The 13,607-nt window shown below is 43.8% G+C and overlaps 1 protein-coding gene across 4 annotated transcripts in view; it reads right to left on the bottom strand.

Moving 5' to 3' along the window:
* Positions 1–13,607, bottom strand: part of LOC124785945 (inter-alpha-trypsin inhibitor heavy chain H4-like) — a 213,198-nt gene that overhangs the window by 81,981 nt on the left and 117,610 nt on the right. For all 4 annotated transcript variants that reach the window (XM_047254225.1, XM_047254223.1, XM_047254224.1 and 1 more), the window contains exon 10: positions 13,218–13,496. In XM_047254225.1, the coding sequence (XP_047110181.1) occupies positions 13,218–13,496 (279 nt within the window). The remainder of the gene's footprint in view (positions 1–13,217; positions 13,497–13,607) is intronic.

Genomic DNA, 13,607 nt, shown 5'->3' on the forward strand with positions numbered 1-13,607 from the left:
TGCCATATGATTTCTGTACAAATTGTAAATAGCCTTTCGCTCCCTGTATTTTACCCCTGCCACTTTAAGAATTTGAAAGAGAGTATTCCAGTCATCATTGTCAAAGGCCTTCTCTAAGTCTACAAATGCAAGAAACGTAGGTTTGCCTTTCCTTAATCTTTCTTCTAAGATAAGTCATAAGGTCAGTATTGCCTCACGTGTTCCAACATTTCTACGGAATCCAAACTGATCTTCCCCGAGGTCAGCTTCTACCAGTTTTTCCATTCGTCTGTAAGGAATTCGCGTTAGTATTTTGCGGCTGTTACTTATTAAACTGATTGTTCGGTAATTTTCACATGTGTCAACACCTGCTTTCTTTGGGATTGGAATTATTATATTCTTCTTGACGTCAGAGGGTATTTCGACTGTCTCATACATCTTGCTCACCAGATGGTAGAGTTTAGTCATGCCTGGCTCTCCCAAGGCCGTCAGTAGTACTAATGGAATGTTGTCTACTCCCGGGGCCTTGTTTCGACTCAGGTGTTTCAGTGCTCTGTCAAACTCTTCACGCAGTATCGTATCTCTCATTTCATCTTCATCTACATCCTCTTCTATTTCCATAATATTGTCGTCAAGTACATAGCCCTTGCCCTCTATATACTCCTTCCACCTTTCTGCTTTCTCTTCTTTGCTTAGACCTGTGTTTCCATCTGATCTCTTGATATTCATACAGCTGGTTCTCTTATCTCCAAAGGTCTCTTTAATTTTCCTGTAGGCAGTATCTATCTTACCCCTAGTGAGATAAGCTTCTACATCCTTACATTTGTCCTCTAACCATCCCTCCTTAGCCATTTTGCACTTCCTGTCGATCTCATTTTTGAGACGTTTGTATTCCTTTTTGCCTGCTTCATTTACTGCATTTTTATATTTTCTCCTTTCATCAATTAAATTCAATATTTCTTCTGTTACCCAAGGATTTCTACTAGCCCTCGTCTTTTTGCCTACTTGATCCTCTGCTGCTTTCACTACTTCATCCCTCAGAGCTACCCATTCTTCTTCTATTGTATTTCTTTCCCCCATTCTTGTCAGTTGTTCCCTTATGCTCTCCCTGAAACTCTCTACAACCTCTGGTTTAGTCAGTTTATCCAGGTCCCATTTCCTTAAATTCCCACCTTTTTGCAGTTTTAATCTACAGTTCATAACCAGTAGATTGTGGTCAGAATCCACATCTGCTCCGGGAAATGTCTTACAATTTAAAACCTGGTTCCTAAATCTCTTTCTTACCATTATATAATCTATCTGATACCTTCTAGTATCTCCACGATTCTTCCATGTATAAAACGTTCTTTTATGATTCTTGAACTAAGTGTTAGCTATGATTAAATTATGCTCTGTGCAGAATTCTACCAGCTTCCTCTTTCATTTCTTACCCCCATTCCATATTCACCCACTACGTTTCCTTCTCTCCCTTTTCCTACTCTCGAATTCCAGTCACCCATGACTATTAAATTTTCATCTCCCTTCACTACCTGGATAATTTCTTTTATCACATCATACAATTCTTCAATTTCTTTATCATCTGCAGAGCTAGTTGGCATATAAACTTGTACTACTGTAGTAGGCGTGGGCTTCGTGTTTATCTTGGCCACAATAATGCATTCACTATGCTGTTTGTAGTAGCTTACCCGCAATCCTATTTTTTTATTCATTATTAAACCTACTCCTGCATTACCCCTATTTGATTTTGTATTTATAACCCTGTATTCACCTGACCAAAAGTCTTGTTCCTCCTGCCACCGAAAAATATTTAGCTTCTGCTGGAATGTTATCAGCAGCTTTCGCTTCTGATCCACTCACCAATATTATAACATAAAAAGGATTAGATGAAAGTGCTGTATTCTTAACATCGCAGTTTTTTTCAAAACTTGTCCAGTCTTTTACAGTATCAGTGGACAAAGTCAAGCAGGTTTACTGTATGTTACATACTTGTTTGGAATTTGCACGGATGTTTGGCGAATTTATTTGTTGAATACTTGACCAGCCGCTGTCCCACATCCATAATGGATCAACAGAGACTTTACCTTATTTTTTCTGTTAACCGTCTTTCCCTAGTTGCTTCAAAAGTCGTGAATGTATGTTCCGTCTACGCAGCTAATTGAAGGCAATTTATCTATTGCCATACGTGTTCCACTTCTTTTATTTGTGGAACTTCAGTGGTGATGGCGATTTCAGCGCTGTTAGCTCGTGCGTGTTGTCCTGGAGATGTGTTCGTTAGTCTCCATGCTCCAGTTGGCCGATTTGCTGCGTTCTTCCACCCACATTCGATTCAACACATCGGATACACTACTTGCAGTTTGCACTTTGTGTTCAGCATGTGTGTATTTTCTGTGTGTAGTGATGATTAACAACACATCTACAGGACAACATGCATGAGCTAACAGCTCTGGAAATCGCCATCACCACTCAAGACGCTTCACAAATAAAAGAAGTGAAACGCTTATGGCAATAATCAAACTGCCTTCAATTAGTTGCATGGACGTAACACACATCCACGAACATTATATCTATGTAGCGCGAATTATTGTGGTGAGAGCTCGGACAGTGGTATTGCGTTTATGTTGCTAAGGTACAGCACGCAAATGAAAACAAGTGACAAGTCTTGCTTCTCTACTATCCTTGAATACCACTAAGGGCAATGTCGATCTTGACGTCGTCTTTTCACAGTTGAATCATCCTAGAGGATATCGCGTGCCCTCACTCCTAGAGACATCGAGGAGGTTTTTAACTCAGAACACCGATGCATAATCTGGTGATCGGAAACGGTAGATGCCTTCTCCCCTCTTATTGGGGAAGAATATTATTCACAGAAATGTCTTTCGTCACTAGGATGCGAGCTGGTGTGCTCATCGTTAAACGTCATTGCACTATCAGGCGACAGAGACATCAGCTACGAAGTTCTGTGAGCACTTACTAACATATTTCATAACATCGTATTGCGAACAGATAATTTTTTTTCTACTAATTTTGTATTCTTCGATCGTATTTTCGGACCACAAGCCTGAGCGTGACAAAATTTTTGAAACCAAACCTACATTGATTTAGAATACCAATACCAATGAGATCCTTGTGTTGTAAAATATGAGAACATATTTTGAGCTCAAAGGTAATGTGGCGTCGCGAACTGACCTTCACCACACCAACCAATATGGTTCAAATGGCTCTAAGCACACTGGGACTTAAAATCTGAGGTCGTCAGTCCCCTAGACGTAGAACTACGTAAACCTAACTAACCTAAGGACATCACACACATCCACGCCCGAGGTAGGATTCAAACCTGCGACCGTAGCAGCCGCGTGGTTCCGGACTGAAGCGCCTAGAACCGCTCGGCCGCATGGGTCGGCGCAAACCAATATAATTCCCAAAACATCGGTCACGCGAAAGCCAACTCGCGATTTTCTCATATGACATCCTGAAAACTATGGATCAAGGCAATCAGGCAGATGCATTATATCTTGTCTGCCGAAAAGTGGCCAGTGCCGCACCAACGGTTATTAACAAAATTACGATCGCATGGGATATGAAACGAATTTTGTGGGTGGATTGCCGATTTCTTGGCGAGAGGAAGCTGAATGTTGTTATGGATGGAGAGTCATCGACATATCTAGGAGTACCTTCAGGTGTGTCCCAGGCAAGTGTGTTAGGACCCTTGCTGTTCATTTTGTTTATTAACGACCTGGCAGACAATATTAATCGTAACCTCAAGCTTTCTGCAGTTGACACAGCTGTCCATCATGAAATGTCTGAAAAAAATCTGCACAAATATTCAGTCAGACCTTAATAAAATTTCAAAACGGTGCAGATAGTGGCAACTTATGTTAAACGATCAGAGATGTAAAATCGTGCACTTCGTACAAAAAAAAGAGAAAGGAAAAGAAAAGAAGAGAGTGCGCAAATGGGATACGCGATGTGAGAGTTCCGTGCGAACTTAATTATGAGTACGAGATCTGTTCCAAATATTCCGGAAAATTCATAATTTCGTGCCAATGGTGTGTTGGAGCGAAATGCGGTTAGTACCCTTGCACACGCCTGTGTTTGATGTATAACCGCCTGGGAGTTTCATTGTTGAATGTCTGTTAGTTTTGTTCAGTGCTGTATTGAGAAGAACGTTGTGTCGCACAGTTTATGGATTTCGAGATGACAGAGAGAAGCACGCGTCTGCCTTAAATTTTGCGTTAAACTCAAGAAAACCTTTACAGAGGAACACCAAATGTTTCAAGATGCCTATGGCCATGAGTGATTAAGCCGTTCTCGGTGATACGAGTGGTTTACACAGTTTCAAAATGGCCGGACGGAAGTTAAAGATGACCCTCGTTCAGGACGCCCTTCGCGGTTTATCGACGCCGCTCATGTCAGGAACGTCAACGAAATTGTGCGTTCCAATCGAAGACTGACTGCCCGAGAGAATGTAACATTTCATTGATTGGCGACTCCATAGTGTCCTGTGCACTACGACCAGATAATGGGTATACTTGGAAGGAGAGGCAGCATTGGTCGTATATTTTTGTTTATTATCGCAAAATCGATTTTCGGTCACTTAGTGACCATCTTCAGTGCTGTAATTATAACTTAAATTAGTAAGCACTGGTGTCAATAAGCTTACGGCGATCACATAGAGTCTATGTGATCGCCGTAAGCTTATTGACACCAGTGCTTACTAATTTAAGTTATAATTACAGCACTGAAGATGGACACCAGTGCTTACTAATTTAAGTTATAATTACAGCACTGAAGATGGTCACTAAGTGACCGAAAATCAATTTTGCGATAATAAACAAAAATATACGACCAATGCTGTCTCTCCTTCCAAGTATGTAACATTTCAGCTGGATCGTGTCATGAAATCCTGACACAGCGTCTTGGAATGCTTCGTTTTGCCGCCAAGTTCGTCCAACGGCTCGTGAGTCAAGACCAGAAAGACCTGCCTCACAGTCTGAGAAGAGCTTTTGGATTGCGCAAATGAGAACGAGATGTTCTTAAAGAAAATCATATATGGAAATGAGACATGAGTCTACAGTTATGATGTTGAGACCAAGGTTCAAACTTCACAGTGGGCCGGGAAAGGTTCTCCAAGAGCAAAAAAACCTCGTCAGGTCAGATCAAATGTGAAAGCCATGCTGAAGTTTTCTTTGATTTCAAGGATTTGTTCATCATGGATTCGTGCCACAGAGACAAACTGTTAATTGATGGTAGCTCCGGGATGTGTTGCGATATCTGCGCGAAAATATGGGAAGGAAACGGCCTGAAATGTGGCGAGACAATTCCTGCCTCCTGCATCACTGTAACGCACCCGCACATTCATCCACGTTGGTGCGTGACCGTTGCACAGAAAACGACATCACTGTGCTGCCTCATCCTCCGTACTCTTCAGACTTGGCCACTGCGGACGTTTTTTTTTTTTTTTATTTCCAAAGTTGAAAAAGCCGTCGCGACGACGAAGATTTACGACGACAGACGAGGTAAAAGAAAATTCGCAGACTTCGCTTCACGCGATCCACCAAGAGGTGTGCCAAAACTGTTTCCGTAAATCGATACGGCGCTGGGAGTGGCGTATCAATTTTGGAGGAGAGTATTTCGAAGGAGACCATACGCAAGAAGTAAAAGGTAAGTGTAGAAAAATGTTATGAACAAAGCTCCGGAATTTTTTGAACAGATCTCATATATAGAGTGTTACAAAAAGGTACGGCCAAACTTTCAGGAAACATTCCTCACACACACATAAAGAAAAGATGTTATGTGGACATGTGTCCGGAAGCGCTTAATTTCCATGTTAGAGCTCATTTTAGTTTCGTCAGTATGTGCTGTACTTCCTCGATTCACCGCCAGTTGGCCCAACTGAAGGAAGGTAATGTTGACTTCGGTGCTTGCGTTGACATGCGACTCATTGCTCTACAGTACTAGCATCAAGCACATCAGTACGTAGCATCAACAGGTTAGTGTTCATCACGAACGTGGTTTTGCAGTCAGTGCAATGTTTACAAATGCGGAGTTGGCTGATGCCCATTTTATGTATGGATTAGCACGGGGCAATAGCCGTGGCGCGGTACGTTTGTATCGAGACAGATTTCCAGAACGAAGGTGTCCCGACAGGAAGACGTTCGAAACAATTGATCAGCGTCTTAGGGAGCACGGAACATTCCAGCCTATGACTCGCGACTGGGGAAGACCTAGAACGACGAGGACACCTGCAATGGACGAGGCAATTCTTCGTGCAGTTGACGATAACCCTAATGTCAGCGTCAGAGAAGTTGCTGCTGTACAAGGTAACGTTGACCAAGTCACTGTATGGAGAGTGCTACGGGAGAACCAGTTGTTTCCGTACCATGTACAGCGTGTGCAGGCACTATCAGGAGCTGATTGGCCTCCACGGGTACACTTCTGCGAATGGTTCATCCAACAATGTGTCAATCCTCATTTCAGTGCAAATGTTCTCTTTACGGATGAGGCTTCATTCCAACGTGATCAAATTGTAAATTTTCACAATCAGCATGTGTGGGCTGACGAGAATCCGCACGCAATTGTGCAAACACGTCATCAACACAGATTTTCTGTGAACGTTTGGGCAGGCATTGTTGGTGATGTCTTGATTGGTCCCCATGTTCTTCCACCTAGGCTCAATGGAGCACGTTATCATGATTTCATACGGGATACTCTACCTGTGCTGCTAGAACATGTGCCTTTACAAGTACGACACAACATGTGGTTCATGCACGATGGAGCTCCTGCACATTTCAGTCGAAGTGTTCGTACGCTTCTCAACAACAGATTCGGTGACCGATGGATTGGTAGAGGCGGACCAATTCCATGGCCTCCACACTCTCCTGACCTCAACCCTCTTGACTTTCATTTATGGGGGCATTTGAAAGCTCTTGTCTACGCAATCCCGGTACCAAATGTAGAGACTCTTCGTGCTCGTATTGTGGACGGCTGTGATACAATACGCCACTCTCCAGGGCTGCATCAGCGCATCAGGGATTCCATGCGACTGAGGGTGGATGCATGTATCCTCGCTAACGGAGGACATTTTGAACATTTCCTATAACAAAGTGTTTGAAGTCACGCTAGTACGTTCTGTTGCTGTGTGTTTCCATTCCATGATTAATATGATTTGAAGAGAAGTAATAAAATGAGCTCTAACATGGAAAGTAAGCATTTCCGGATACATGTCCACATGACACATTTTCTTTCTTTGTGTGTGAGGAATGTTTCCTGAAAGTTTGGCCATACCTTTTTGTAACACCCTGTAGATTGTTCATGCATAGCCTTTGGTGAGTGAGTTTGCGAATATCAAAATATGTGATCTTTTGACCGAATTGCCTTAGAAGGCAGAATTTTGTACACCTCCAACGGACTGCCGACTTTAGTATTTGATAGTAATTGCAACTAGACAGCTCTATCCGTTCCTGAGAAGGCGTCTTAACGGACGACAGAGTGATCCTATAATGATTCAATTTTTACTGTATAAGGCATGGCAGTCTAAAAGACGTAATACCCTTGACTATAATATCAGTGAGTGACAGCCGGAATCAGCCAACCCATAAAAATACCTACATGTAACATTTTGTGTGAACGTGAAATGTAATGAACACATAGATTCAGCTCGTTAGAGGCATACTGGGAAAATGCTACCAGTCTACGGAGGAGACTGCTGACAAAACGTTCGTGTGTGCCATCCTAGAATATTGTTAAACTATGTGGAACCATATCCATATACAAATAACAGCGGATATTAAACGTAAGGAAATTTGTGTGTTAGTGACCTTTGACTGTGCACTGTTTGAGAAACTAAATTTTTATACCTGGGATTCACAGTCACGTAGAACTTTATAAATGACATCATATTTACGCCAGTGACTGTTTGTGAAATAAAGAAAGTTACAGTTAATGGCGTAAATATGATATCTTTTATAAAATCTGAGAAACAGTTCTTAAAGAAAAAAAGCTTTAGGAGACATGTTTTTTAGACGTGAGTTTGGAAAGACTGAATAATAATAATAATAATAATTTAAGTGGAAATTTCATCATTCGCAAATGTAATAAATTAGAAAGGCTCGTATCAAATGAGAGCCGTACAATCGTCATAATTAACAACAGGTTCCCTGTAGCAACAAGTAACACAAACCAGTACCGTAACTAGCAATCGTATTCATGATAAAAAATTTCAAATGTAGCATCTGTGGAACAACTGCGATTGATGATTAAAAACTGCAGTTGAAACTACCCATGTCGAATCAGAACGCATGCGACAGCATGATCTAACTAATATGTTCGAGCACGCCGCGCATAAAAACGGGATTCTTCCGGGGCTCATACCCCGCGTTCTATTGTGTTAGAAAGGCAGGGTCAAGTGTTTTCGATAGCCCTTGAGCTAGGTACCAATTGTATACCCAACATAAGGAGCGTCTTATTGTTACTGTTCTACTGTACAGGGTCAAAGTAGGAATATTACACACTTCCTCCTGCCTAGGAAAATGGAGCATATCGGTTCGTTCTTCTTGCATTAGATGTGCTCTACAATGTACCTTAAGGGATTTATTCATGCACCATCAGTTCATGGGCAGTTCCTTAGGCTATCTCAATTATTTTTCCATTTTATCGTACTTAAGTCGAGTCGCGGACTCGAAGGCGACTATGTACAGCAAATGGCTTGAATTTTTGGGATACATTCCTAACAGCCCAGTCTCGAACAAGCATTGAAAATTTTCTTGATATTTTCACCCGTTTCCGCGTTACAGAGGTTCAAAGTTACTCTACTTGTACACCAAGATACACAGGTAAAATCCGAAGTGAGACGAAAACGTATTGTATAAAGTGATGTAGAACGGAGAAGTACGATGTAAAATATTTCAGAGTTACGGCAACCTCGCGCTGTAGAAGAAAATTTTTGTGCACGTAAAATTCTGCCTAAAGTGTAAAATTAGTTTTGGATCATATAAATTCCACGTAAGTAAACTATCAAAATTTTACTGAACCGTAAAGTTCTTTTCACGTGCGTGACGCCCTGCTGCAGCAGGAAAAAGCAAGAAGCAGTGGAATAACGTTCCTACCGGAGCGCAAAAAGGCTAATATGCTCCTGTTTTAAAGACTGACTTGAAAATTGGGGTACCAGCTGCGTCATTCTACCTTTCCCTGCAGCTTTAAAATTTTCTCAAATTCTGACGTGCGAAGATATTATGTTTTTTTTTTTCATACTGGGAGAGAAGGAGACAGTGACAATGGGAAAGAGACGGAAAAATTATAAATACTGGTAGATAGTAGACTCTAGTTGTGGTATAGGAAGGACGAAGGAGACAATGGCTGTGCGAGGAGAAGATAGAGGGACAACGACAATGGAACATAGTTGACAGGGAGAGAACAGTACTAGGAAAAGTGTCAAGGAAACAGTGCTTATGGGAGAGAAATAAAGAGACGGAGAAAGCGCAAGCTCGCGAGAGCTTATGGTAATGAGAGACAGTCTATGACCAACAAGGAGGAGAGAGAGAGGCACAGTCAGAAGAGACAGCAGCAGTGGGAAGGAATGAATGAGACAGTAAGGGCAAGAGAGTCAGCGAGAGCGAGATCGTGACAGTAAGAAGTGTCAGTATTAGTAGCACAGATCGAGGGAGACTATGGCTGTGGGACAGGCTCAATGACACTTACGGAGATACTAAGAGATAATGGAAATGATTTGGGACGAATGAAAGAGTGAGAGAATGGTCAAGTGGGATTGGATGGGTGAGCGACTTACAGCAGTGGACAAGTGGGTGTGAGCGACTTACAGCAGTGGACAAGTGGGTGTGAGCGACTTACAGCAGTGGACAAGTGGGTGTGAGCGACTTACAGCAGTGGACAAGTGGGTGTGAGCGACTTACAGCTGTGGACAAGTGGGTGTGAGCGACTTACAGCAGTGGACAAGTGGGTGTGAGCGACTTACAGCAGTGGACAAGTGGGTGTGAGCGACTTACAGCAGTGGACACGTGGGTGTGAGCGACTTACAGCAGTGGACAAGTGGGTGTGAGCGACTTACAGCAGTGAACAAGTGGGTGTGAGCGACTTACAGCAGTGGACAAGTGGGTGTGAGCGACTTACAGCAGTGGACAAGTGGGTGTGAGCGACTTACAGCAGTGGACAAGTGGGTGTGAGCGACTTACAGCAGTGGACAAGTGGGTGTGAGCGAGTTACAATTCGGGTAGCTTGTGGAAGTGAGAGGCGAGTTGCATTTTAAAAAGAACACAAATATTTTCGCACGCGAAAATCTTCAGTAAAATTTTTAAAGGTGCAGTGAAGGTAGAACGTGAGGCAGCTGGAACATTATTTTTCCATCAGTCTATGAAACAGGAGCATATCTGCCATTTTTTCACTCCGATGTGAGCCTTTTTCCGCTAGTTTTTATTTATACGTGATGACAGATTTCAGTTGAATAATCGGTATACCAAAATGGCTGTGGTGAAGTAGCATCATTGGTGGCAATTATAAAGTAATACGGAACATTAGGAGCAACGAAGCGCATAGTAGCAAAAGTTTTCGCGTCAGCCGCGTCTCGCAACATTATTCGTGACAACCTCGTCGCGTAATGTACGCCAACCCTGAAAAACTCTCAAATTGGTAACCGAATAGTCGAGTAGTAACCACACTAGGGCGTTGTAACATTTCCTGCCGGGACAGTGTCTCCTAGAAGCGCTGCGAATGCAACTATCTGAACTATCTGAGCAAGTAATAGCGCTTCAGACAAGCGTCACAAAGGCAACTCCCTCGCAGAAGGAGCAATTGTTCGCCAGCCAGAGAGAACGGGGAGAACGTGTGCTGGTATAACAGAAAATTTTGCTATTCAGCCAGGTAATGTCAACCAGCAGGCGACATGGGAAACACCGCTTGGTATCAATGGCGACAAGGCTACTTTCGAACCGGACATGCGTCGACTGTTCACGACAGAGCACTCTAACAAACTACAGTTCCTCAATGATACAGATGCTGAAGATCCAATGTACTCTTCGTCTTCCAAAGCGAAAAACATCGATGACAGTCACCTTTCTGCTGCAAATGGACGTTTCAAGACCTACGGCCATGTCACGCACCATCTGAGATTCAATCTTCGACTTGCATTTGCATGGAGATTCATTGCCTCTGACTAGCTATATGCGATTGATGGAGTTGTATAGTCAAGGACACCTAATAGTATGCAAAGCCATTGCTGGAGAGTCACCACATGATGACTTCCTTCACCAGGCCCCTGAAGTCATCCACCAGTCTCCCGCTCCAGAACCAGCATAACACAGAACAGTATCTCACATTTCCGTCTCGCCAGGACCACCAGCCCTATCGTCTGACTCCAGTTACAGATTGTTCCGTCCGTCACTTACGATTCAACTCTAAATATCGTTGACACTTGAGAGCGGACGGAGGAAGTAACGTGGAAAGTAAATCGTCTGTAGTATTTCACGTGCAGTGTAGATCCTTTGATTAATGATACTGTCCCAGAACTTAGAATAAATAAATGATACATGACTCTCTTTGCCGTTGACTGTGCGCGCAGCGAACTATTGCTTGTTGGGTCGAATAAAATTCGTTTTCATACGATACATACAACAGAAAGATTGTACATCTTTTGTGACATGACTAAACACACTACCGGCCATTAAAATTGCTACACAAAGAAGAAAAGCAGATGATAAACGGGTATTCATTAGACAAATATACTAGAACTGACATGTGATTACATTTTCACGCAATTTGGGTGCATAAATCCTGAGAAATCAGTACCCAGAACAGCCACCTCTGGCCGTAATAACGGCCTTGATACGCCTGGGCATTGAGTACAACAGAGCTTGGATGGCGTGTACAGGTACAGCTACCCATGCAGCTTCAACACGATATCACAGTTCATGAAGAGTAGTGACTGGCGTATTGTGACGAGCCAGTTGCTCGGCCACCAATGACCAGACGTTTTCAATTGGTGAGAGCTGAAGAATGTGCTGGCTTGGGCAGCAGTGGAACATTTTCTGTATCCAGAAAGGCCCGTACAGGACCTGCAACATGCAGTCGTGCATTATCCTGCCGAAATATAGGGTTTCGCAGGGATCGAATCAAGGGTAGAGCCACGGCCCGTAACACATCTGAAATGTAACGTCCACTGTTCAAAGTGCCGTCAATGGGAACAAGAGGTAACCGAGACGTGTAACCAGTTGCACCCCATACCATCACGCCGGGTAATGCGCCAGTATGGCCATGACGAAACACGCTTCCAATGTGCGTTCACCGCGATGTCGCTAAACACGGATGCAACCATCATGATGCTGTAAACAGAACCTGGATTCATCCGAAATATGACGTTTTGCCATTCTTGCATCCAGGTTCGTCGTTGAGTACACCATCGCAGGCGCTCCTGTCTGTAATGCAGCGTCAAGGGTAACCGCAACCACGGCCTCCGAGCTGATAGTCCATGCTGCTGCAAACGTCGTCGAACTGCTGGTGCAGATGGTTGTTGTCTTGCAAACGTCCCCATCTGTTGACTCAAGGATCGAGACGTGGCTCCACGATGCGTTACAGCCATGCGGATAAGATGCCTGTCATATCGACTGCTAGTGATCCAGCACGGCGTTCCGTATTACCCTCCTGAACCCACCGATTCCATATTCTGCTAACAATTATTGGATCTCGATCAACACGTGCAGCAATGTCACGATACGATAAACCGCAATCGAGATAAGCTACAATCCGACCTTTATCAGAGTCGGAAACGTGATGGTACGCATTTATCCTTCTCACACGAGGCATCACAACAATGTTTCACCAGGCAACGCCGGTCAACAGCTGTTTGTGTATGAGAAATCGGTTGGAAACGTTCCTCATGTCAGCACGTTGTAGGTGTCGTCACCGGCGTGAACCTTGTGTGAATGCTCTGAAGAGCTAATGATTTGCATATCACAGCATCTTCTTCCTGTCGGTTAAATTTCGCGTTGTAGCACGTCATCTTCGTAATGTAGCAATTTTAATGGGCAGTAGTGTATTTAGAAGATGAGCCAGCTCAGTAGCTGGACGGATTGCTAAAATTAATTTCTAATACGAAGACTTTATCCAAATAAGGGGTACATAAGTACGGCACTGTCATCATGGACAGGTATTCAGCTGCTCTTTCCGCCTAGTGACAGTCAGTGTGCAAGCTAAAAATCTTTTTCGGTGTACGTTACTGATCGGTGTGTTACCCTGAGAGCGATGTCCTTGGCCCTGGTGCGGATAGTCTCGTTGGGCGTTGCGGCGTCCTGGTCCAGCAGCTGCCGCACCGTCAGGTAGGCCCACAGCCGCTCTGCTGACGTCACGTTGACCACGGCGGGCGCCGGTACGGCATCTGCCGCGTTGCCGTCCCTGCTCCTCACGGCACACCACGGCTCTCTGGTCCCGGAGGACAGCCGGCCCGCCACCACAAGCTCCCCGCCGCCGAACAGCGTCGGGAACCTGGACGTTGTCAGCGAGTTCTCGTCCACCTGTTCAAAAACAGATATTTTAAACAACCCAATACTCATATCTACACTGACGTCGCATAAGTCATGCGACATTAATATGCACACGAACAGATGGAAGTAGCATCGCGTACG

This window comes from Schistocerca piceifrons, chromosome 1 (assembly GCF_021461385.2).
Source record: "Schistocerca piceifrons isolate TAMUIC-IGC-003096 chromosome 1, iqSchPice1.1, whole genome shotgun sequence".
Classification (NCBI taxonomy): Eukaryota; Metazoa; Arthropoda; class Insecta; order Orthoptera; family Acrididae; genus Schistocerca; species Schistocerca piceifrons.